Source organism: Podarcis melisellensis (assembly GCF_964234715.1).
Source record: "Podarcis melisellensis genome assembly, chromosome: 11".
NCBI lineage: Eukaryota > Metazoa > Chordata > Lepidosauria > Squamata > Lacertidae > Podarcis > Podarcis melisellensis.
Window position 1 is genome coordinate 1318541 of NC_138543.1, and position 26471 is coordinate 1345011.

The following is a 26471-nucleotide window of genomic DNA, read 5'->3' on the forward strand; positions in this document are numbered from 1 at the left end:
ATCAGCAGCTTTCTGCTGGTTGAAAGATTGGCTGCTTCTTGAAAACACTGATGTTTTGGATCTGGAAGGTTTTAACAATGCTTATGGATGGCATGCATATTTGTGGTACGACAAGTTTAAAAGTCATAAGGCTTTCAAGAACCATATCGTCAGGAAAGCAGTGTTTAATGTCTGGACAAAATATAAAGACTTATTGGAAAACAAGACCCCAAGGTGGTTATCACCAATGGAAACTAAGGCCCGGAAAAGACTCAATATGGAGGCCAAATGGCCGAAATATTGGGAAATATTAGAAAAAGATGGAGATAATTGGAGGCTGCAGAGTTTGGAGAAACTAAAAGATAAAGTGCGAGATTGGTTACATTATGCTCAGATTAAAGAGGTTTTTAAGTTGGACAAAAAGATAGGATTCCAGGTGGAAAAATCAAAGTTGGAAACGGAATTGTTAGAACCCAAGACTAAGGTACTTTCAAGAATGTATAACTTGCTGTTAAAATGGAATACACAAGATGAAACGGTCAAATCGGCTATGATAAAATGGGCACAGGACATTGGGTACAATATCATGTTTGCTGACTGGGAAAGGTTATGGACCACCGGTTTGAAATTCACGGCATGTAATGCCTTGAAAGAAAATATTATGAAAATGATATATAGGTGGTACATGACTCCAGTCAAGCTTGCAAAAATATACCATTTGTCTGATAATAAATGTTGGAAATGTAAAGAAACTGAAGGAACGTTCTTTCACCTCTGGTGGACCTGCCCTAGAGTTAAGGCTTTCTGGGAAATGATATATAATGAGTTGAAAAAGTTATTTAAGTATACCTTCCCTAAGAAACCAGAGGCCTTTCTTTTAGGCATCGTCGGCCAGAGGGTGTTAAAGAAGGACCGAACATTTTTTATGTATGCAACAACAGCAGCAAGGATACTTGTCGCCAAGCACTGGAAAACCCAAGATTTGCCCACACTGGAAGAATGGCAGATGCAACTGATAGACTATATGGAGCTAGCTGAAATGACTGGCAGAATCCGAGACCTGGGAGAAGAGGCTGTGGAGGAGGACTGGAAGAAATTTAAGGACTATTTACAAAAATATTGTAAATTGTATGAGTGTTAAGAAAGATGTAAGATTATAAACAATATGGCACCATTAAGTTAGTTGAAAGGAATATGAAGATAAGTGAAAATATAAGAAAAGATAAATTTTGGATAAATATTATATTAAAATTAAGCTTTTAAGGTTTGGGTAAAAATATCTAAAATTAGGGACACAATATTGGATAATTATAAAATAAGAATTGAAACAAGGTGATAAATTGCTGGGTAAAGTTTGATAAACTTGGAACGCAGGAACGAGAGATGCGAGGAAGTCCAAAGAAGCGAAGAAAATAATGCTATTGTAAAGTTATATGTTATTTTGTCTGGTTTTTTTCTATTGTATTAAGAAAATCTTTAATAAATATCTTATAAAAAAAAATAACAAAGGGCTTTTCAATCACCAGCAAAGGGCTGGTGGGTATTGAAGTTTTGGCCTCTAAGTAAAAGAGAAAGCAAGCATCTCATGATCACATCTGTCCTCTTTAAAGAACCACTTGAAGACTTCTTTGCTGGGGAATTTTGAGGAGGGTGTTGTTCCCACAAACCCCAGGGTACAGGTGTTGTAATTTTAAAAATCTGCACCTGCCCAAGACTCCAGCTCTACTTTTAGTCAACATTTCTACCCCATTTTATTCATCATGTCTATTCCAACTTTTTAGAAAAGACTTAAGCAGACAAAAGATAAGTACAAATTTTAAAACCATTAAAACCATTACCAAAAGGAAAGAATATGCAAAAGCAATTAAAAGATTAGAACGAGTATGAAAGGCAGCAGGAATTAAATATCAGATTCAGGATCTTAAAAGAATCACTATCTGCTCCAAAAGCCAACTTCTGACAGTATTCCAGGGGTTGGTACCATCCCAGCATAAAAGCCTCCCCCTTAAGCCCACCTTAAAAATAGCTCAAAACTTCTTCTTTTTTAAGATCTTGCAAAACTAAAAAGAAAAGAAAAGGCAACTCTAAGTAAGGGCCTCAATAGTGGCAATTCTTGAACTATATAGGTCCCTGGCCATTTACAAAGATTAAAACCACTGAATGAGACCTGAAATCCTGATATGCTATCAAAGTTATCTGTCCCAATCTGCCAGATCCAGTCAGCAATCTGGACCATGGAAGTTTCTCAATGCCAGGTACAACGTGACACAAAAATGAACTCTACTGGAGAGAGTTCAAGATTTTAAGTTACTGTTCAAGATTTTAAGTTAAGGAATAAAAGTGTGAAGTGCTGATGAGTACTAATGCCATCAACTTTGGGACTACTTTAGGATATTGTTAATTGACTCATTAGTAAGCTTTCTGTTCTCAGAATGGAGCCGTAACAGCTGCTTTGCATGCAGACAGTGCCAGATCCAACTCTGGCATCTCCAGTGGAACTAGCAAAGATTTGCCACCTGGAAGCTTGGAGAACCTCCATCAAACAGTGTTGACAATCCAGAGCAAGGTGAATAATGGTCTGACCTGGTATAAGGCAGCTTCCTACATTCTAGAGCAGGCTTCCTCAACCTCGGCCCTCCAGATGTTTTTGGCCTGCAACTCCCATGATCCCTAGCTAGCAGGACCAGTGGTCAGGGATGCTGGGAATTGTAGTCTCAAAAGATACAGAGGGCTGAGTTTGAGGAAGCCCGTTCTAGAGTCTGGCCCAGTTACCTGCTGATACAGGATGTGCAAGAGGGTGTTCTCCTTTCCAATAAGTTCTACAAGGAGATTTAAGAATCTCAGAATGGGTCCTTATTCTAAATTTTCACTTTATAGCAACCTGTATTATAAACCCTGTAAGGATGACACTGTAAAAAGTAGCCGTCTCTTCAAAATAATAGACCAAGGGGCAGAGAATGGGGTGCGGTGTGGGTGGGCCACCCCAGGTATCACCACTGAGGAGGGTGACAAAATGCCGGGCGGCACTCACCACGGGGCCTGCAGGTGGTTTGGGTGCCCGCAGGTTCCGCGCTGCCCCAAACGGTCTGCCCACCGCCTCCCCCTCAGCTGTAGGGCGGCTGAGGGGGAGGAAGCAGGCAGACTGCTCGGGGTGTCCTGCCCTGACTGGCCCCGCCCCTGGGCGCAGGGTAAGCGCGCCACCCCAGGCGCCCAATCAGCTTACTCCACCGCTGAACAGACCTACGCATATCTAACAGATGCATAATGCCGCCATCTAATTCTCAGTGCTACTTCACACATTACTAAGAACGCATTTCTGACTGTCTACCATCTGCCTATGTAGCTATCATCATAACACACAGAAGGAAGACATTTATCTAAAAATGTGCCAATCAAAGCTCCCAATTGTGCATTTTAACTGCCTGCTTCCAGACATAAGACTCCCCTCCATATGTCATGGTGGTCCCTATGGAGACACAGATGGAGAAAAAGGACACACATTTCCTTTAATATGTGGTGGGCCCTGTAGTAATTATCAAATAATTTAAAAAGCGGAGAAAGTGTTGCATGCTTTTATTATTTTTAACAGCATTCTGAATTTGTTCAGCATGTTGACCTCAATAATTGTCATCTTTGAAACTGAGGTTGACCTCAACTACAGTGGTGCCTCGCAAGACGAAATTAATTCATTCCGCAAGTTCTTTCGTCTTGCGAGTTTTTCGTCTTGCGAAGCACGGTTTCCCATAGGAATGCATTGAAAATCAATCAATGCGTTCCTATGGAAACCGCCTTCAGACCAGGTCCGGGGACAGTCTGTCCCCCGACCTCTTCTGAAGGCTGGGGGGGGGGGCGGACAAGGGCTTTTCTTCCCACCCCCAGCATTTAAAAAAAAACCCGGGACAGCAAAGGACTTCTCCGCTGTCCCGAGGTTTTTTAAAATGCTGGCGGGCGGCAGTGAGGGCTTCCCTGCGTCCTGGACCTCTTCCGAAGGCGGGCGGGGGGCAAAAGTCTTTGTCCCCCCTGCTTGCCTTCCCGGGGGCTTTTAAATCGCCCCAGGACTGTCCCGGGGCGATTTAAAAGCCTCCGGACGGCTTTTGAAGGCAGGCGGGGGGGGGGGAGCAAAGACTTTTCCCCCCGCCCGCCTTCAGAAGAGGGACCTCTTCTGAAGGCGGGCGGGGGGCAAATGTCTTTGCTCCCCCCCCCCGCCTGCCTTCAAAAGCCATCCGGGATAGTGGGAAGCGCTTCCCTGCTATCCCGGACTGCTTTTAAAATGATGGCGGTGGGGAGGAAAGCCTTTCGGCCCCCGCCAGCCTTCCTGGACCTCTTCTGAAGGCCGGAGGGGGGGGGAAGGCTTTGCTCCCCACCGCCAGCATTTAAAAAAAGGTCCCCGAGATTTCCCTATGGGCTTTCGTCTTGCGAAGCAAGCCCATAGGGAAATTCGTTTTGCGAAGCGCCTCCAAAACGGAAAAACCCTTTCGTCTAGCGGGTTTTTCGTCTTGCGAGGCGTTCGTCTTGCGGGGCACCACTGTATTGTCATCTTTCATCTTTGAAAATATTTTCTTATACATTAATGAAATTCCAGAGCAGAATTTAAAAGTTGAGACCTTAGGAGCCAAACACCTGTCTATCTATACCTGAAGGAGCATCTCCACCCCCATCATTCTGCCAGTTCTGAGGACCTTCTGGCGGTTCCCTCACTATGAGAAGCCAAGCTACAGGGAACAAGGCAGAGGGGATTCTTGGTAGTGGCGCCCGCCCTGTGGAACACCCTCCCACCAGATGTCAAAGACAAAAACAACTACCTGACATTTAGAAGGCATCTGAAGGGAAGTTTTTAATGTTCAGGGAAGTTTTTAATGTGTGACATTTTAATGTATTTTTAATTTTTGTTGGAAGCCGCCCAGAGTGGCTGGGCAAACCCAGCCAGATGGTTGGGGTACAAATAATAAATTATCATCATCATCATCATCATCACCACAGATCTGAAATAGGATCTTACACAAGTTATTCTAACTGGTAAAAGACATCCATGCTAATGATCCAGAGCCCCCCCCCCTTTCTTCTCTCCCAATTTGCCCATTTTGGCTAATGATTCATAGAACTGTGGAGTTGGAAGGGACTCTGAAGGTAATCTAGCTCAACCCGCTCCAATGCAGAAATCTCAGCTAAATCACCCACGACCGAGGCCAGCATGACACGAAAAAACTATCTGAAATCCCATGAAGAGAGGGATACTGCCAAAGTACATTAACGCCGAACCATTAAAAATGGAAATGTGCTTTCGAGACCAACACTGAATCTCCTCCTCCTCCTCCTCCGTGCCTTCTTCTCTCGCGCTCTGAGGCAGCTGAGGCTTGCAAGGGGAAGCGAGCACCCGCTTGAGCCCGGGGGCGCGGAGAACTGGACCCGCTCAGACTCCGAAAGTGGCGCCGGCCAGGAAGGCGGCTCTCTCGGCTGCCTGGCCGAGGAGGTTCTGGATTCTCCCCTCGGCCGGCGCCCTCCCTCCCTCCCGCCAAGGGCGCCGGCCGGACTCACATGTGCGGGTTGCGCTGGAAGGCGTTGCGCAGGTCCTTCAGCACGCGCCGCACCAGCACCGCCACCTCCTCCGGGGACTCGGCCATGGCGGGCCGCCGCCGCCGCCGCCTCCTTCGCCTCGGCCTCCTTCTCGGCTCTCGCGCGGGCGGAGGCGGGCCGGGAAAGCCGAGCGCATCCGGGTCAGCGGCGCCGCGGGGCGGAGCGCCGAGCTCGGGAAGCCAGGAGGGAGCGCGGCCGAGACGCCGACGCCGCGGTCGCTCCGCCAAAGCCTCGCGGCCGTCCTCCCCCGCCAGTTCCCGCGGGGCAGAGACCGGTCCGTGGGCGGCGCCCCTCCGGCCCTCCCGGGAGAAAGTCGCCTCGCACGGCCGGGGCGGGCCGGGGCTTCCCGAAGAGGCTCGTTGGCCGGGGACCCCTCCCGGAGCCGGATCCCGGCCCCCTCCCGCTCCTCCTCCCTCCTGGGAAGAGGGATTCTGTCGGGCTCAGCTCTGCAGCTTCTACTGGCATCCCCATCCCACTCAAAATCCATCCTTTATCCCCCCCCCCCTCAAAATCTATGACCGTATTTAACTGCACGCCTGCTTTGCATTGCAGTCTTGCCTGGAAAGAAGAGCCAGTGCAAGGGGCAATCTTGCCCAATACATTCCAATGTGCTTACTGGGGGGAAGGTTGACATTAGCATGCTAAACTCCTTCACAATGTATCCTGGGATTTTTAAAAATAAATTTTGTATACTACAAATCCATATAATTCAGGGCGCTTCACAAGATCAATTATGAACAGTTCCATCTGGGGGAAGGATCTTTGTCACTCTCTATCTGGCCAACACAGCCCGTGACGGGGCTGGAGCGCCCCGAAGGCAGCTCCTTGGACAGGCTGCGCCGGGAGGAATCGCAGGGCAAGCAGAGCTGCCCTGACACCCAGGGATCCCTTCAAGCGGCTGGACAGGTGAAAGCATCCTCCTACCCACGTGACGCGCAGGGAATCCCCTTACACACAAGGAGTGAATTTAGTCCGAAATGCTGCAGCCCTTTGAGGCTTGCTTGAATTTAGGCCCCACATCCAGCAACCTTTGTATAGCAATGAAGCGAGCGACACAACCGTGCCGCTGTGCATGTGCAGAGTGGATTTCATTCGCCACAACCAGCCTGGGATGCGCGCGGGCTTCCCATGCAAAGGGTGTTTTTACCAAGTATTCCTACCACACCGAGGTGATTATATGTTTAGTGCAGCAGCTCCCCGGGGTTTGCAGGGGATCTGCTAAAGAAGGAAGGCGGTCGCCTGGCGGGGCCTTTTCGCCCTTCGCCGGCCGCGGAAGAAACCGGGAATACAAAGTTCCGGTCTCGGGGCGGAGCGATCGCGCAGCCTCTGCGGTTGCCCGGGCGACCAGGCGCGGCGAGAGGGAGAGAGAGAGAGAGAGAGAAGCGCCGCCGCGATGGAGCTGGGCCCTCCGGACGTGATGGAGCGCCGGGGAGCGCTGACGCTGCGCTCGCCCTGCGCCGACTACGGGAGGCCCACCCTGGTGCACCGCTGGTGAGGGAAAGGCTCCCGGGGGCGCGCAGGGCGGGAAGTGGCCGGGCTCGGGCGAGCCTGGTGCTGCTGCTCAGGGCTGGGGGAGAGGCGTGCTCCAGGTTCGGGGTTTTCCATCCCGGTCGGGCGTGCATGTTCTGGCGCAGCCTGTGCTTGAAATGGTTTCAATTTTTGGTAGTGCTTCAGGTAACACCCTAAAAACTCTGAAAGTGCCCCCCCCCGAATGTGATGGATCCTGCAGAGATGGCGCGCGCATCTGGGCAGGAGTCTGTTGCGTGTGCTTCTTTGGTAGCACCCATCTAGCTTATTACCGTTGGTTTTTTTTAAGGTACTACAAGAGAGAAGCAGAACCTAAGGACTATGACATACATGAAATTCCTTTGGGCTCTAAAAACTTATGTCGCTCTACCTACTGGCGACTTGGAACCATGGATGAGGTAAGAAAGCGTCTTTCCACTTTCATGCCTATAAACATGTCAGGAGTATAACTTTAATTAGCTGTCAAAATATTATTCCTTGTATTTGAATATGAAGAATAATTAGAAATATTTTAAAAATAAATTTCAGTAGCAATATAACTTATTTAAAATTGTCTTAGTTTCAAAAGCTGGTTGTTGTATGGAATGGGGAGGATTGTGTGACTGAAAAAAAGTCTTAATACAGTAGCCCAATCCTATGCGGGTGGCGCTGTGGTCTAAACAACTGAGCCTCTTGGGCTTGCCGATCAGAAAGTCGGCGGTTCGAATCCCCACGACAGGGTGAGCTCCCTTTGCTCAGTCCCTGCTCCTGCCAACCTAGCAGTTCGAAAGCACGTCAAAGTGCAAGTAGATAAATAGGTACTGCTCCGGCGGGAAGGTAAAGGGCGTTTCCGTGTGCTGCTCGGGTTTGCCAGAAGGTGCTTAGGAGAATTCCTTTCATGCATGATACATGATGTTGTATGTGTAAAAGAGCCATCAGAAACCAGCAGGCAGAACTTTCCAATAACTAGCCTATCTAAATACAATTACTTTTTTATATTGTTTTTTGTTTTTATTGAAGATTTTCTTGGGTAACAGAAGTACATACAGCATCTCTGCTTTAGGTTCTAAGAGTCCTTTCTGCGGATGTTACACTAGTGGCCAAAATTGTGGAAACCTTTTTGAAAAAGTGTATTTCCAAGGTTTGATGACTCATAACACCCCACCACTTAATGAATCCAAATGGTTTCCAGAGAGTGGTAGGGAATGTTTTATACTATGCTGATGGTGGCCCGCTGGAACTAGGGCTATTGACTGTCTGGCTCCAAAGCGCCCTCTCTGATTGCATGGAGCCCAGACAGCTCTGCTGAAGAATTGAAAGACTGTGCCTACGTGACAGAAGAAAATTATCTGGGTGTATATAAGATGACATGGTGCAATGTAATGTGAAGTTGAATGCAAGGACTGTTTGGTGCAGACTTTAGGAATATGGTCTAAATCCTAGAATTCCAAGGAAAAAGCCATTTTTATCTCTTAAACAAAGGTTTAAAAGATTAAACTGAGCTAAACCCCATGTTAATTGGACGGTGGAATAATGGGACAGTGTTATTTGGAGTGATGAGACCAAAATGTGCTTGCCTGGTAGTGATGGCATGAAATACATTAGGAGAATTGGAGATTAACATCCTACTTACATTACACCTACAGTGAAACACCCAGGTATGTGTTTTAATCTGGGGTTGTATGACAGCAAAAGGTTTGGGCAGAATTTGCATCATTAATGGGAATGTAAATGCCCCCAAATACATATCCCTTAACCCAATTGAAAATCTATGGAGCCAGCAATACAAACCCAATTAATGAAGGCAATAATTCAATCTTGGTTTCACATTATTACAGCTGCAGAACGAAAAAACTTGGTTCACTCCATGCGAAGGCGTTGTAAGACCATAATTAAAGCTAAAGGTTACCCAACTAAGTATTTACTGACATGGTGATAATTTTTGTATAATTTTTTTTATTAATTTTCAGTTAATAACAGTCCAATTGGTAACAAATCAAACTGACTCTTGCCACATCATAATACAAACAGTAAAGCCAATTATACTTTCCAAATTAAAATTTTCAAGAGCACTTCCCATGTTCTGGCTGTTGGGAGAAAGTTTATTTCCCTTGTTCCTGCTTTTTTTCCCCAATTTCATAATTCCAATCTTATCCCATTGTCTTATATCACATTCACTGCTGTATGACTTTCAATCGCGTTTAGCAAATCCATATGTCTATTATCATGCAAGATGCATTTTATTTTGTGTTGTTATCCATTGATTGGTTTTCAGCACAGTCCCCCCTGGTGGCCCCCCCTTTTTATTCCACAGTCTTATCGTCAAGGGTTCTGGGCTCTCTTCCAGCTCTCCTTCTTTTAATAAGATTTATGGCACAGCAATCTTTCAGGTCTTTTAACGAGCTGATGTTCCAAATATGAGTGTTGCGTAGAAAAGCAGGGCCATAGGGTATATTGCACAATCAGTAATTGTTAGGTTCCTCTGAAATCCAAGCTTGCTCTCCCTGGGCCCTAGGGAAAGCTCGCGAGGATCAAAGATTCACCCTCACTTTGACATTAATCCATATATAACAATAATCCATGCAAGCAAATGCAGTTTTTTGTGTGAAAAATTCCCCAATTATAATTCATCGATTATCTTCAGCCTCTCCTGGAGGGGAGGCTGCGTCCTTTTCTCAACCCGAGCCACATGTATATCTGATCTTGTTTTTGCCAGTTCTAGTTGGAGCTCTCCACAGAGGACCGTGCTATCAAGCACCAAATTCTCCAATTTTACCATTCCTCCGGCATTTCATTTAGATAGTTGATTCTTTCTTGGTGAGGTTTGCCAAATCATGAAGTAACAAATGTAGAAATATAGAAACAGAAACTACCGCTCACCTCACTTAAATCACAGCACAACAATGAAAGTCCTTTTCAGATCAAAGCCTTGGCACCCAGTGACTGATTTATTTAGCAGGTCTTTTTTATCGCTTTCATTCCAGAACACGCCTGTTTCTTAGTCTGAATTTTAATAGTTTTTTGAGGAACAGGGATCCTCCTGCTCATGGCGATGACTCTGGAGAGTTTCCAGTTGGTGCAGTGCTCAGTGTCCCTGCCCCTGCATTCTGTAGTGAGCGGCAGTTATTGGACGAGGTGATGGCCAGCACCCCTACCCTGGGGGGTGGGTCGGCAGGGATAATTACCCCCATATTATCCCTGAAAACTTGCACAATTGGGGTCCAGTGCCCTGGGAAAGCAGCCAAATGCCATGGCAGGAAACTGGTGAGAATTTTTGTATATCTAATTTTTTCTATGTGTTTCACATTTCTTCTTTATGACTTCTGTTGTAATAAATAATCCTTCATAAAAGTTATTGCATTGCATTCTTCATTAAATTATCTTTCCATTGATATATAACTTTATGGTATTACTCCCAAAAAGTGGTGTTATAAGCCATCAAACCTCAGAAATACAGTTTTTCCAACAGGTTTCTACAATGTTGACCACTAGCGTACTTTTGATGTGAGACACCAAAGTTATAGAGAGTATGAGGTTGAGGGAGAAAAGATGTACGGGGGTGGGGTAGTGAACTTTCATTATTTTACAACATGTACATGCAAGATTTTTGTGTCAGTGTCATGTGGGTAGGTTCTTTATCCATTCATTGATTAGTTTCATTGGCGGTGGGAGATGGAGACCATTCACACATGAGTCAACTCTTTGGGCTCGTCCACACTTTCGCTTATGTCATGACTAGAAAGCATGCATCCAAGCAGTTTTCCAGTTGACCGGAGCTTTCTAGGCACGGGTCCGAGTGATTTCCCCCTTGCCTTACCCCCAGGGAAAACCAGAATTGCTATTTGTTCCAGTTGAGTGCTAAACAGTGGTTTTCCCCAGGGGAAAGCAGTGGGAGAAGGGGAAGTGTGGATAAGCCCTGAGTGTTGATTCAACAAATAATAATTATTATGAATGTAGTACAAACCAGGTGAAGTTGGAAGGGTGAATAAGATGCAGGAGCAGCCTGCTGGGAACATGAAAGCCAGCATAATTCTTAAAGCAGAGAGTTGCAGAGTTTAGCACACCTTGATTTTCATGGAATCAGATTAATATGAATATACTCCTTGCTTAACTTTCTGAGGCCAGTTCAAATCAAATCCGAAAACTGACATTATAGTATTAAAGCAGTTGATACAAACCTATACACTGATTTAATTGTAAGTGAATTAAAATGGTACCTCCGGTTGCGGACGGGATCTGTTCTGGAGGTCCAGTTCGATCCGAAGGTTTCCACAACCTGAGGACTGCTTCTGCGCACGCACATGCGGTGAAACCCGTAAAATACTTCCAGGTTTGCCATGCGTGCATCTCAAAGTTTACGTAACCAGAGGGTTACGTAAACGGAGGTACGACTGTATTAACGTATGTCTTGACCATATAGTTGGTGGTAGAGCCATCATGCAAGAATAGTATACCTTTTATCAATTGATTCAACTAAATGGGTGTGTGGGTCGTGCCAGTTTTAAAGTATTGATATATAAAATAGCTGTTCCGCAATATTCTGTCACATTCTGATCCTCCAAACCTAAAAAAAGCAGAGGGCAGCCAATATGAGATGCAGATTATTAGATTATTTCCTCTCTAATCTTAATTGCTGTGGTGGACTCATTCCTTACATGCATCTCTTGGAAGCGAATTCAACTCACAGCATAATGGATCTAAGGCCAAGGAGGTGGAAGGGATTTCTGTAACTCCTTGCCCTCCAATGAAATCATTGACACAGGCCAAGGAAGGTTGGGGTTCGGCTTGCTTCTAGAAACCTATCCATGTCTTATGCTTGTCAGGCTAGATAGGTCATGGTGAGTTTGATGGGGCTACACGGTTGGATCAGTAAGAGAGAGGAGTGAGACAGGCGGGGGGGAAGCATGAGGAGAAGTATAATGGCAGGATCAGGAACTTCTTCCAGAAAAATTCTTTACATCCATAAGAATAATTGGCATATAAAAGCACATATAATTTTTCATTACATTTAATAAGTTGACAGCTGGTGTGTTTCTAAAACCCATTCCTTTCTCTGTTACATTTCCATTTAGAAATGGGTAACCACATATGAAGATCATTTGTCTGAACCCTACAGAATTAAAGAATATAAAGAACTAGACATTCGGAAGTCTTTGTTGGATGAAGATAATTTTGAAATAGCTGTTATTGGCAGGTATTTCTGGAAGCTTTTGAATCCATACTCAGTATTCAAATAGGATATAACACATTGTGAATTCCTGTTTTCGCCCCCTTTTTCTTCATATCTTACGCTATTTGTACGGCAAACATTTGAGTGCCATTAATATTGGATGCCAGTAATTTCTACATTTGCTCCAAAGTATCTGTGATAGGGGACACAGGTGGCGCTGTGGGTTAAAGCCTCAGCGCCTAGAACTTGCTGATCGAAAGGTCGGCGGTTCGAATCCCTGCTGCGGGGTGCGCTCCCGCTGCTCGGTCCCAGCGCCTGCCAACCTAGCAGTTCGAAAGCACCCTCGGGTGCAAGTAGATAAATAGGGACCGCTTTCTAGCGGGAAGGTAAACGGCGTTTCCGTGTGCAGCTCTGGCTCGCCAGAGCAGCGATGTCACGCTGGCCATGTGACCTGGAAGTGTCTCCGGACAGCGCTGGCCCCTGGCCTCTTAAGTGAGATGGGCGCACAACCCCAGAGTCTGTCAAGACTGGCCCGTACGGGCAGGGGTACCTTTACCTTTACCTTTATCTGTGATAGAGGTGGTAGTTCATTAAAAGTAGAATGAGAAACTGGCATCCTCCATTAAATTTGTTTAGTTCAGAATTAATGTTGTACCTTGCCTCTTTGTGCTGTTGAGATGGAAAGTTATGCTCTATGCTAGAGACATTTGTCAGGATGAGAATAGTTTTGCTCTTCAGCTACTGCTAAGCAGTAAAGTTTAAAAATAAATAAATGTTTGAACCCGTCTGTCACATTTCATCCAGTAGAGAGCAGTAGTGACCACTTGCAAAAATGCCGTGTGATAACCCTACAACTGTGTCAAAAGCAACAGCATTTTATTGTAGCATGAAAACATTGTGGCAATAATGTCTCTTAATAACTGAGTTTGATCCAATGACTATTGATCATTTATTTAATACCCACCCACTCATGGGAATTGAATTCATCATAAAACACTTAATATCTGACTTGCTTAATGCTTTATTGTTTTGCTTGAAGTCTGAAAAACTCTCTTTTTGCAGGGAGACAGGGTTACCTGAAACAGGTCCGGGAGCCGTATTGCCCTGTCACTCTCCAGATCACTTTAAAATGTTAGTACTTGCAAAATTGTAATAACCAGATAATTTATGATCAGATTCTGTACTGCATTTTAAGGGTTGGAAAGATCTATAGTGTTCACAGAGAAGTAATTAACAACCACTGTTTTTGCATTGGATAACATGTGACATGTGTGCACTAGTTTCAGTTCCAACATAGTTAATTATTTTAGTGGTTGTATTTTGCATTAGAATATTAATTATATTTTTTATTTTCAAGCAAGGAAAAATACGAATGTTTCCTCTCCATGCTGCTTTGTTAAAACTCTTGTGATATCTTATTTTCCTCTTGAGTTTGCTTCCAATACTTGCATAGGATACCTTGAAACTGGAGTACCCATTTCTTCATTAAATGCATTGGCATAATTTTGTATTTTGAAACACAATGAGAAGTTTTCTGTTGCTTTTGACCATGACCCAGTGAAATATTTCCCTGGCAATTAAGGATTCAGTAACCGGGAATACATGTACAGTATAGGATCTCACTGTAAGTGATCTTAGTGTTATTACTGGAATAGTCCCAAATAAGTGGTTGCATGTTCTGTCATAGCACCTCCACTTTCTGTTCATTTGTGTATGCAAAAGAAAAGGGATCTGAGGAATAAACCTTGGCTGCACAGCCTGGGTTAGCAAGGAGAGAGCTTCAGTGCTTTGTGGGAGTAGAAAAGACAGGCGTGGAGCAAACTGGCTGTGAGCTCCTCCCTGGGAGCCTGCAGTTTTGCAGGGTCCCAGGAATCCATAGTTTGGCTGACCATGGTGTGCAAATCAGGCTTTTAGCTCATGGGTTTATGTAAACATTTTGAGATTTTTTTGAGAAAAGTATAATTTTCTTCTAAAAGGTTTTCTGGCTAGTAACTGGTTTTGTCTGCTTTTGTTTTGAATAAAAAAAGTTGCAGTATTTACCTTACTAGAATTACAAGCAATTTAAACAGCAAATTAAATGACCCTAAACAGAAAGGCAGTGGAGCAGTAAATCAAATCCAGAAGGCCAATGCTACTTTAAAAAATAAATTGAATTAAATTTGAGAGCAAAGGAGGGCAAGATTATATCCAAGACTAGGGAGCAGATGCAGGAAACAACTTCTGGTGAAACGAAAGTATGTTAAGTTTTAATTTTATCAGCATCTGGTTCACCATATTTATTTCCTAAGAATATGGTGTTGATAAATGTTTATAATACAGATATTGACAGACTGCATAGATAGTAAAACATTAAAATTCTATATTTAGAAACTGCTGTGTTGGCTATAGAATATATCTTGCTTTTCACCATCTTCTGCAACTCTACTTCAAAGTGCATTACTATAACAGAAGTCTGGTAGCACAGACTGCACAGGCTCAGTTAATTATACTGCACTCAGTGCATGCCTAGAAGCTAGCTTCCTTTCTCCCACGTAGGTAACTTTATGACTACATTTCTCCTTGGGGTGGGGGCCTAGGCATTCTGGGCTGTAACATCTGCTCAGACTAAACTCATTGAAATTTACGCTCTTGAATTAGCCATGTCTCTTAATTTGAGTGGGTCTACTCTGAATTTGACTAACATTGACTACAGCCCTCTGTGTATGTCCAGAGGCTTCCTTCCTTTGCATCTGCCCTGGCTGTCACTCGTGCACATGGTAGGCAGACTCTCAGCATGATTATTCCAAAGCTGGCAGTTAAAGCAGAGGTGTTAAATTCATGGCTAGGCATAAGCCAAGATGTCCCAAGTAGGGTGGGTGCAGTCATTCCCATGGGTTCCGTCCCGAGCCAGGCTGGGCAAGCATGCAGGCACTTCTGTGAGTAGGCTCAGCGGCATAGCATGGGTTGCCAGCACCCAGGGCATGGCATCCCCTAACCTGTGGACCATGACACTCTGACTCCCTTCCCCCATCCAAAATTGAACCCCTTACCCCAAAAGTACATGCATTGTTTTTTAAGAAAATATTGCTGTAATTAAAGTAAAATGTCCTTCTACAAAGCCCCATGTCACTTGCTGCCCTTCATCTGCCCTGTTCCAGTAACTGCTATTTGGGAAGGGAGGGGTTGGCACAGCATTGCTCCACTGAACTCCTGAAGAATCAGTTTGGGCAGAGATGTATTTGTAGACAATGTGGTAAATAGATAAGTAGGCTAACTGTGCTTCCAGACAGTTGCTATTTTCAGGTAGGATTCAAGCACATATAGTGGTACCTCAAGTTAAGTACTTAATTCATTCCGGAGGTCCATACTTAACCTGAAACTGTTCTTAACCTGAAGCACCACTTTAGCTAATGGGGCCTCCTGCTGCTGCCACGCCACCGGAGCACGATTTCTGTTCTCATCCTGAAGCAAAGTTCTTAACCTGAAGCACTATTTCTGGGTTAGCGGAGTCTGTAACCTGAAGCGTATGTAACCTGAGGTACCACTGTACTAGTAAATTTAGGTTGTGCCATTATAGTTGACTAGGATGTCTTGCACAACAAGCCCACTTCCCCCAAAGATCAGACTTTTTGCAACAAGGTACATGCAGAAAAATGCACTGGAAAGTGTGGGATAACACTACCTTTGATTTGTCACCTCCCTGAAGACAAATCCGAATGAAGGTTCCTTAAACAGCCAATGTCTTTTAATCTCCCTGCAAACAAATTAAGATGGATGCTCAATAAACAGGCTGCCTGAAGGCACCATATGACTAAATATTAGTCTGTGTAAATTACAGGTCTTACTCACAGGTAGGTGGGGCTAGGAGTGCAGCAAGTGAGGACTAATCAATGAGGGCACCACTCTCCCCACAGACACATTGTGGGGAGAGTGGGAAAGACCCACCCAAATTGCCTCATCTGTGCTACCGTTGTCTCCTCCCATCTGTCAGTGTTGTCCCCACCTCTCCACGGCTGTGCTGCCTCCGATGCAGTCAGGCTCCTCCATGGGCTCCACTCGCCTTCCAGGCTGCGTCCATCTGGCGGTGCAGAGGCATGAAAACAGAAGAGAAGGCTGCATGATGTGTCTGCCTTCCGTCCTTCTTATTTATGCCCTGCTTTTTCTCAGCCTGCGCCTTTTCCTACTGGAAGGCTGAGGGGCAACTGGAGCCGAGCAGGGTGCAAGGGAGGTTCCAGGAGGGTCAACAACGTCTCTTCCTCCTTCTTGGGGCTTGGGGGCTCTTTGCAATGGGAAAAGCACTGGGCACAGAGCTGACAGGGGGATGCAAGAATGCAACAGGCATGTATCCAAAGCACACATGTTCCTGTTGCATCCTAGAATCATAGAGTTGGAAGAAACCACAAGGGCCATCGAGTCCAACCCCCTGCCAAGCAGGAAACACCATCAGAGCACTCCTGACATATGGTTGTCAAGCCTCTGCTTAAAGACCTTCAAAGAAGGAGACTCCACCACACTCCTTGGCAGCAAATTCCACTGTTGAACAGTACTGTCAGGAAGTTCTTCCTAATGTTTAGGTGGAATCTTCTTTCTTGTAGTTTGGATCCATTGCTCCGTGTCCGCTTCTCTGGAGCAGCAGAAAACAACCTTTCTCCCTCCTCTATGCGACATCCTTTTATATATTTGAACATGGCTATCATATCACCCCTTAACCTCCTCTTCTCCAGGCTAAACATGCCCAGCTCCCTTAGCCGTTCCTCATAAGGCATCGTTTCCAGGCCTTTGACCATTTTGGTTGCCCTCCTCTGGACACGTTCCAGTTTGTCAGTGTCCTTCTTGAACTGTGGTGCCCAGAACTGGACACAGTACTCCAGGTGAGGTCTGACCAGAGCAGAATACAGTGGCACTATTACTTCCCTTGATCTAGATGCTATACTCCTATTGATGCAGCCCAGAATTGCATCGGCTTTTTTAACTGCCGCGTCACACTGTTGGCTCATGTCAAGTTTGTGGTCAGCCAAGACTCCTAGATCCTTTTCACATGTACTGCTCTCAAGCCAGGTGCCACCCATCTTGTATTTGTTCCTCTCATTTTTTTTGCCCAAGTGCAATACTTTACATTTCTCCCTGTTAAAATTCATCTTGTTTGTTTTGGCCCAGTTCTCTAATCTGGGGACGCAGGTGGCGCTGTGGGTTAAAGCCTCAGCGCCTAGGACTTGCCGATCGAAAGGTCGGCGGTTCGAATCCCTGCGGCGGGGTGCGCTCCCGCTGCTCGGTCCCAGCACCTGCCAACCTAGCAGTTCGAAAGCACCTCCGGGTGCAAGTAGGGACCGCTTACCAGCGGGAAGGTAAACGGCGTTTCCGTGTGCGGCTCTGGCTCGCCAGATGCAGCTTTGTCACGCTGGCCACGTGACCCGGAAGTGTCTCCGGACAGCGCTGGCCCCTGGCCTCTTAAGTGAGATGGGCGCACAACCCCAGAGTCTGTCAAGACTGGCCCGTACGGGCAGGGGTACCTTTACCTTTACCTTTTACTCTAATCTGTCAAGGTTGTTTTGAAGTGTGATCCTGTCCTCTGGGGTGTTAGCCACCCCTCCCAGTTTAGTGTCATCTGCAAATTTGATCAGGATGCCCTTGAGTCCATCATCCAAGTCGTTGATAAAGATGTTGAATAAGACAGAACCCTGTGGCACCCCACTAGTCACTCTTCTCCAGGATGAAGAGGAACCATTGATGAGCACCCTTTGGGTTCAGTCAGCCAGCCAGTTACAAATCCACTGAGTGGTAGCATAGTCAAGACCACATTTTACCAGCTTCTTTACAAGAATATCATGGGGCACCTTGTCAAATGCCTTGCTGAAATCAAGGTAGGCTACATCCACTGCGTTCCCTTTATCTACCGGGCTTGTAATTCTGTCAAAAAACGAGATCAGGTTAGTCTGACATGACTTATTTTTCAGAAATCCATGCTGACTATTGGTGATCACAGCATTCCTTTCTAGGTGCTCATAGACTGTTTGCTTAATGATCTGCTCCAGAATCTTCCCTGGTATTGATGTCAGGCTGACTGGGTGGTAATTATTTCGGTCCTCTCTTTTCCCCTTTTTGAAAATAGGGACAACATTTGCCGTCCTCCAGTCTGCCGGGACTTCGCCTGTTCTCCAGGAATTCTCAAAGATGACTGCCAGTGGTTCTGAGATCACATCTGCCAGTTCTTTTAATACTCTTGGATGCCACGTCGTTCAACTGGGAGGACAGATGAGATGACAATTTGTGCATTTAATTGCTTCAATTTCCTGCCCAGAGCCTCGTAGTCTCTTTTGATCTTCTGGAGGCTATTGCTTGCAGTGTCATTGGTTCCCACATGAACCAAGAGGAAGGGGTATTTGTCAGTGGGTTTTATGATTCCTTGCAGTCGTTCAGTTACATCTTGGATCTTAGCCCCGGGGAGACAGCACACTTCCCAAGACATCTTGTCAGGCCCACAGATCACTGCTTCTGTTCCCGTCAGTAGGGAATCCCCTATCACCACTACATGCCTCCTCTTAGGTCTGGTCGGGGTTCTTCCGTGAGCTGTCCGTTCTAAGGTCGCCTGCACATTCCCTGAGGACTGACTTTGCTGCTCGTCTTCATATACCTGATCGACTGTAATGAGATAGAGATCCTCAAATGGAGTCTGCTCTTCGTCTTCCATGCTAGGGGAGAGGACCTCAAAGCGATTGTGTATTTCTAAACAGTCAGAGCAAACGTTTCTCCATATATCTGGCTCCTGTGTTGGTGAACTAGCCTCCTTCTCAGGGGAGTCCCCTGTCTCCTCCTTGGTGGAGACGGTGTGCTCTGTTGCTTCCAAGAAGAGCTCCAGCTCTCTAATTCTTTGGAGTATAGCTACACGTTCCTCCAGTTGTTGCAGGTAAAGCTGCCTGCAACCTTTGGCAAGATGGCAAAAATTGCGCAGGAACTGCAGGTGACTGCAGTGTTCCCTCACCCTCCATCTTGAGAACGTGTCGTTGGGGGTGACTACAGCGGCCCTCCATCATAAAAAGCGTGAAGACAGGACAAATAAATCCCCCCCAAAAAAGCCTAGGTCTCCCCCAACAAACGTTTGAGACTAGCTCCCCTAAATCTAAAAGATGGATCAAACCCTGCAAGCTCTGATAAGCTCCTCCCACAGCTAATCACCTGCCTCAACAGAAACCCTGCCCCCTCTGACCTTTGCACAGGGAGAGCAGCTAATCAGCCACAACTGCCCTGCCAGCCCTGCGCCGCTTTGCGAGGCTGGGATGTGGGATCGCAGTGTGGTTGAATATTTTAGTGGGTAAACTAGCTAGACCCCATAAACTTGATATTTATCCCCCTGCAACTCTCCTGAAAGCTAGATATTATAATGCTTATTAGAGCTGGATCATTTGCCTTTCATGACAACTCTGAACATATTTTAAAAAGTTAGTCACTAGCTCAGAGTACAAACTTTACAGAGATCATCTTTAAAAGAGGTTACAAGATGATCTTGTTACAGGATGATCAGAACATGCTTTGTTTTATTTATTGGCTTGGTATGTAATAAATCATGAATTCATGATTGCTGCTGCTTTCATCATAGGGCTGAACTAGGTGAGAAGACTGAAGCCACATTGATTGTTCTTGTATCTGCCTCGTTCATATATCAAGTATAGGGTTGGGTAGGGTCTGATTTCTACATCAAAAGGTTCATATGAGCAAGGAAAGCTAAATATACCCATGCCTTCTTGTGCTTGGGCACTTTTCTTCACCTGGGTTCCAGTCCTGGAAGTGAATGAGATAAGATTTAAGTGAGGGGCAGAAGGTGGCAGCCCTCTTTAGGGAAGTGCTTAATGTTTAACAGACTACTGTATTTTAATACTTTGTTGGAAGCCGCCCAGAGTGGCTGGGGAAACCCAGCCAGATGTGCAGGGTATAAATAATAATTTATTTATTTATTTATTATTAATTATTATTATTATTATTATTACATATTCTCTTGTAACTTGTTAAAATTGTAAACAGAGTCTTTGGGTCAGGGCTGGAAATTCCAGTGTCCACCTCCATCAATCCTTGTACTGCCATGGCTGTCCAAATGCCAACTTGGCACAATCCATTCCTACCCTCCTAAGAGCCATATTCTGAAATTGATTGGCAGCAGTTGTGGGTTTGTTCAATTTTCCTCTAAATCGCTTCAAGAATTTTCGAGCTGTATACATGTATGAAATAAGTACAAACAGCTGGACTGTTCATATGAATGTAGTGCTCTACCTGTGCCACCCTCTCGTCCATGTAGGGATGCCAAGGGCCGTGAGAACTGTCCCTGCAAAAAAGCAGTGCTTTAGAAAACTCATATCTGGAACTGTTCTGCTGTGGGCTGTGTTGGTGAACTGGGCCATCAGCTTTGGGATTCTCCAGTTGAAAACAGGCTGAGAATAGATCAACTTCTGTCAGAAAATTTCAACATGTTATATGACAAATCACAGGAATACTTCTATTTTCATTAGCATGACACTTTTTGGCAGTTCACTGGAAGTATTATTCTTCCTGTGCCTCAGGCATAGCTGCTAAATTTTCCTAGTACTGAAAAACAGTTGTGGGGGTTCTGGAAATTAGCAGTCCTCATTTGGTCCAAATCCAAAGGAGAATAAATTCTGTAAAGTATAACTTGACTCTAACAGCTATGGGAACACACACTGAAAATACCTTTTCCCACTACTTTGGTCTTGCTTACTAAAAGATCAACGTTAACTATATCTTTTAAATTGTTTTTCTAAGAGCTCTTAGAGACAGACAAGTTAAAAACATTACACAAAAGCTAGGTATAATATATATTCTCTGTGTTACAGGTTTCTAGATACAACATACCAAACAGATTATGTTCCACCATATGACTATGAACCATATGTAAGTATAAGAGCAGAATGGTTGTTTTCTACCATGCTTTACATCAAGGCCTTCATGTGTAGAACAGTAGCCATTCAGAGGTTGTTTCAAACAGGCTCTACCAGGTAAATGAAATATGTAGATTCACCCCAAGATAGTCAATTTTACATATATTACATAGCAATGAAAATGGATATCAGCCCAGTTTGCACATAACATTAAGCCATACCATGGGTATGTGTGAATGAGAAAGCATGTGGGAACTCACAGCAACAGTTTGAGGCCCTTGCTCCTCCCTGATCATGCTGCTGCCACGCTACCTAGTGCTGAGTAATTGTTGGCCTTAACCTAATGTCCAGACTCAGGCCGGTGGCAGAGGTGGGGGGACAGGGGAGGCACCCATAGCCCAAAGTGGTTTCTTCACTCCACCTTATGGGCCAACCCCACTGTACACACCCTGTGCTGTCCCCAAATCTGCTCTAGAGGGTTAGGGACAAAGTTGGGTGGAGGAAGAAGATTCTGTCATGCAAGGAAAAATCCTTGCGTTGATAGAATGTTAACCTTGGCGCTACCTTGAACACAACCCATAATCTTTAACTGGATTCCAAACCTGTTGTATTATTTGTTGGCCTCTAGTAGCAGTGAGAGATGTTAACTTTACCACTTAAATTGCATTGATTAATTGTGTGTGTATGGAATACAGACACAGTAAATGAGAAAGGAAAGTGTGTGGATGAATCATGGCTTGCTCTGGATCCCTTCTTTTACGCGCCAAGGATTTTAGCAGAATGGGAATCATGGCCAGATATTTTTGTAACCATGGCAACTCATAAAGGAAAGTGTTTGTCAGTACACATTTCAACTGTGATCATGATGAACACTCTCTGTCTCTCTCCCTCTCCCCGCCCTTCTGTCTCTCTCATATGCACTTGTCACGGTGTCCCGTCAGACACCACCAGAAGCGGTTGAGTCATTCTGGCCACATGACCCAGAAAGCTGTTTGTGGACAAACACCAGCTTCCTCAGCCTGAAAAGCGAGATGAGTGCCGCAACCCCATAGTTGCCTTTTTACTGGACTTAACCGTCCAGGGGTCTTTTTGTTGTTGTTTAGTCGTTAGTTGTGTCTAACTCTTCGTGACCCCATGGACCAGAGCACGCCAGGCATTCCTTTAGCTTTTACCTTTTTTACCATATGCACATCCTTTGGACATTTTGATCTCATTAAGCATACCAGCGCAAGGTTCTGCTTCAAGTTAATGTGCAAAATGCATTTGCCATCATTAGCATCCTTGGCTCCTCAAGCTCCTCCTAAGCCTGCCTAGGCACCCTCTATGTCTCCTCAATCTCTGCTACTATCACATACTTTCTTGACTATTTAATTTAAAATATTCCTTACTTATGCGTCATACAAAGATTCCAGGAGAGTGTACTTAAGCACAAATAAAAACTAATTAACATAATTTTAAAAATGCAGCAAAATATAACAAGACAAAATCAAATAGAAACCCCAACAAAACCATCTACAATTTTAAAAGGCTAAAATACCTGGGCAAGTAGGAATGGCCCCACTAGTCAACAAAACCAGGTGTGTCTCCTTGGCAAACACATTAAAATGTTGACACATCAGTACAAAAAGACATCTGCTTTATGTAACATAATCCACTAAAGAGGGTACCTGGAACAATACTGGAACAAATCTTAAGACGTAGGCATCCTCATATGGCAAGATGCCATTATTCAGGTATTTGGACTCCAAGCCATTTAGGACTTTAAAGTAAGGACCAGCACCTTAAATTAGGGTTAGAAGTAGATATTTCAAAATAAGTGAAATATGAACAACCTCAGCTATACCTGCCAACACTCTTGCAGCCAGATTTTTCATGAATGGAAGCTTCTGGGGATGTCTTTAAGGGCATCCCCCTGTATAATACATTAGTGATCAAACAGAGAGATTCCCAGAACACAGGTCACCAAAGCAGGACTCCTTATTCAGGAACAGTTGCAGTTGCAAACCAGCCAAAGTTGGTAAAATACACCCTGGGCCACTGAGGATCCAATGCTGGGATCAGGGAATATCTTCAAACTGTGTCTCTACCCTTTCAGGAAGAATGAAATCTCACCCAGATCAGGACAAACACCAATTTTCTGAACCTGAAAACTACCCACTCTCAGTGCCTCCATCTTGTTGAAATTCATGCTGCCAGTTACTGAGTCCAGACACCAATTCGGCTCTTGCATGCCTCACCTGATCACCTGACTCAGATGAGAAAAAGTTGAGTCTCATTGGCCTACTGATGGCCCCTCGCTACAGATGTTGAATGACTTCACCTGTGGAGCTTTGCAGGAACTCAGTGAATTCCCTGCCGTCTTTGCTCTTAAGGCCTGGGTGGTGGAAGAGGAAGCATTGGGGATCAAGGCAGGGCATGGGCTGTGGTCCTTGTGCTGCGCAGCTCAGACAAGGCATTCATGAGCTGAGGCACTACAGTCTGCTTTGGGACTTTTGTAGGTTCTCCCAGGTTCTCAGTTGTACTGGGGGGCCTCTACAATTTCCTTTCATCAGATTAGGTTCCCCATTGTCAGGCCACATCTTGACAAAACCTCACCAAGAAATAGTCTGTTCAAGACATTGGGCTGACAGAGAAGCCCCTGATTTCCAGACTGTCCACTTTCTGTGGCGTCAAATATACAAGATCCAAAGTGTATCCTGCAGAACGTCATGCTGACAATGTATTAAGAAACCATAGTGGTCATGGTGGGCATTAAGTCCCACCGTGGTCCCTCCGAGATAGACACAATGTGAATATTGAAACCCTCCAGAACAAGCATCCTGGATTATTTCCCCTTCCCTTCTGGTCCTTCCCCTTTGTTCCTCTTCCTTCAGCTACTCTGTCTCCTGAGTCTCCTGACAATTAGATCCCTTGCTTCCTTAGTCCTAATGTATCCTGCAGGGAATAACAATTTTTCAAAGTAGTTTTTGCAGTTACATCAAAAATTACTGACTTGGTTATACTACTAGAAATACATTGACAGATAATTATGAAATTGTGAGGTTTAATAAGTTAACTGTCTATATTTGGACAACTTTTCTGCTGTACTTTATTGGAAGGAGAATAATAATCATTTCCTTAATAACAATTCAAACAATTTATTTAACTAAAACAATAACATTATAGCATATGTATCCATGTTTGTTAACTGATGTGGTTAAACAATTAAAAAAAAACAACCTTAGACTGAGTTTTAGCACACATGAAAAAGTTAAATCCTTATTTCCTGATGAATAGCCTTTGGACTATAATGTAACTTAGATAGAAAACTATTTTTAGAAAGATTTTCCCTCCAAAAGCATTTCATTTTAAAAATCCAATTTAAATAAAAAAAACTGATTTTTTAAAAAAATATGTTTTTTAAACATTTTTTTAAAAAATCATTGATTTTTATCCACCCTGATGCTACCACATCACATAAACTGAGCTATAATGGTAGGAGGGAAATAGCAGAGCTGTTATGTTTCTATTAGCTAGTTATCTTTTTTTTAAAAAAAGGCTTTTTTTCTTTTAAAACAACAAACACAACCAATGGTTTTTATTGTTGTTTTTAAAACTACCCATCAAACAAGAAATGGGTTGGTATTTACATTTCTTTTCTATAGACTTGGTGGGCTTTTGCTTGAATTCTGGTTTTACATTTATTTATTGAAGCTTCCTTCAAGCTCTAGGCAATGACAACAATGTTAAATACCATTAATTTCAGAAAGCCCTCCTCTAATTTTATGGTCCAACAAACATCAGCATCACTTGCAGGGAATAAGGGGAATAAATGTCCCCCCCCCCCCAACAAACAGCTCATCTCCATCTACTCTCCTTTTTCTAGATCCCTGTAGTACACATAAAGGAAAGATAGCTTTCACGTACAAATTATCTAACTGAATAACAAACTGAACATTTAAAATAAGACTGCAATCCTAAGCATGCTTACTTGAAAATTAGCATACTTAAAATCAAGAGGATTTACTTTAAATAAAATATGTTTAGGATGAGAAGGATAAAGTGAAACATTTTTCTCTCTGAAATTTACCATGGGGTATAGCTTACCCCCAATCCCAGAAATTCACTCTTCTCCTTCTTTGCTCTTGGTTTTTTAAAAATTATTTTCTGTTGCTGTCACTGGGAATAAAGCTTTAAAAACTGTTTGCTTTGTTGCCCTAGCACAGGCTTCCTCAACCTCGGCCCTCCAGATGTTTTTGGCCTACAACTCCCATGATCCCTAGCTAGCAGGACCAGTGGTCAGGGATGATGGGAATTGTAGTCTCAAAACATCTGGAGGGCCGAGGTTGAGGAAGCCAGGCCTAGCACTGATTTTCAGTCTATTTTATCTGCTGTGAAAATGGTAGCTATTCTAAACCAAGACTGTTTAACCAGGGAGCTAATGGCACAAGGTTTTCTATGGGGGCAACAAGGGCTGTGGCTTAGGGGTGGAGCATCTGCTTCCCATGTAGAAGTTCCAGGTTCAATCCCTGACTGGTCATGTCGCCAGTTGAAACTCTGAAAAGCCCCCACCAGTTAACATAGGCAATACTGAGCCAGATGGACCAATGGTCGGATTCAGTATAAAGCAGCTTCTTGGGTTTTCTAGGTTGTGGCAGTATTTTGCTTGATGTGCAAACACAACCATTGCCTCTCTTATCATCAAAAATGGTTTACAAATTCGCCTTCTGATTAATAATATGCCCTTGAATGTATTTTCTTTAGATTGAGCTTCAGCCAGATGGCTACTCTGTAGTTCACAGAAAATGTCATTCACAGTTTACTGACACAGCTGATTACAGAAGACATGGGATCAACACATGGCAAGATGAGAGTGGGTTGTATGGTAATGCAGATCTAAGGCAAAAAGTATTTCCTGTAACTAGCCCTATACGGACAAATGTGAATGAAGATAATTCTTAAGCACTAGCAACTCTACAAAAGTAAAGTCTATCTTTGTATCTGATTATTGTAGAATCATACTGCAAAATAAATAACATTGCAACTTTTAAAATAGTTCGTTATAGAATAAATCCATATACGGTACTTATATAATGGGTGTACCAAATTGGGATCCTGTTGTTAACCTGTTCAAAAAAAACAAAATAAAAACCCAGATTACTGAAATTCTCTGTGATGGATTAAGCCAACAGATGTCAAGTTAGAGGAATTCTGTAAATTATTGTGCTTTGTTTAGGAAGGAACTGCATGTTACATTAGTTTGGGCTGCTGTCAAAAATAGCAAGTACATTTTAAATTCTCTTATAGCTTTCTGCTTATCCTTCCCACATCCTGCAACATGGTCTGCCATTGACAAGGGGGGTCACTTAGTATGAATATATAGTGCTGTGATTATAAGA

The 26471-nt window shown here is 44.2% G+C and overlaps 2 protein-coding genes and 1 long non-coding RNA gene across 4 annotated transcripts in view; 2 read left to right on the forward strand and 1 right to left on the reverse strand.

Moving 5' to 3' along the window:
• The window catches only part of PTAR1 (protein prenyltransferase alpha subunit repeat containing 1), a 51174-nt gene extending 45506 nt beyond the window's left edge, over window positions 1–5668 (reverse strand). Inside the window, exon 1 of the mRNA XM_081930708.1 lies at window positions 5515–5668. Within this exon, the coding sequence (XP_081786834.1) occupies window positions 5515–5600 (86 nt within the window). The 5' untranslated portion in view covers window positions 5601–5668. The remainder of the gene's footprint in view (window positions 1–5514) is intronic.
• Window positions 5669–6913: 1245 nt separating this feature from the next.
• On the forward strand, window positions 6914–26238 carry CFAP95 (cilia and flagella associated protein 95). Of its 2 annotated transcripts, XM_081930783.1 has the most exons (6): window positions 6914–7044; window positions 7370–7478; window positions 12132–12253; window positions 13292–13360; window positions 21049–21106; window positions 25837–26238. In XM_081930783.1, exons 1-6 carry the CDS (start codon window positions 6947–6949, stop codon window positions 26032–26034), a joined length of 654 nt encoding a protein of 217 aa, XP_081786909.1. In that variant the 5' UTR covers window positions 6914–6946; the 3' UTR covers window positions 26035–26238. The 2 variants fall into 2 exon arrangements, with proteins under 2 accessions (XP_081786909.1, XP_081786910.1); XM_081930784.1 differs by lacking the exon at window positions 13292–13360.
• Window positions 12260–12872, forward strand: LOC309380689. Its single transcript, XR_014173033.1, has 2 exons — window positions 12260–12440; window positions 12816–12872. It is a non-coding gene; the product is annotated as an uncharacterized lncRNA (long non-coding RNA).
• Window positions 26239–26471: the final 233 nt, after the last annotated feature.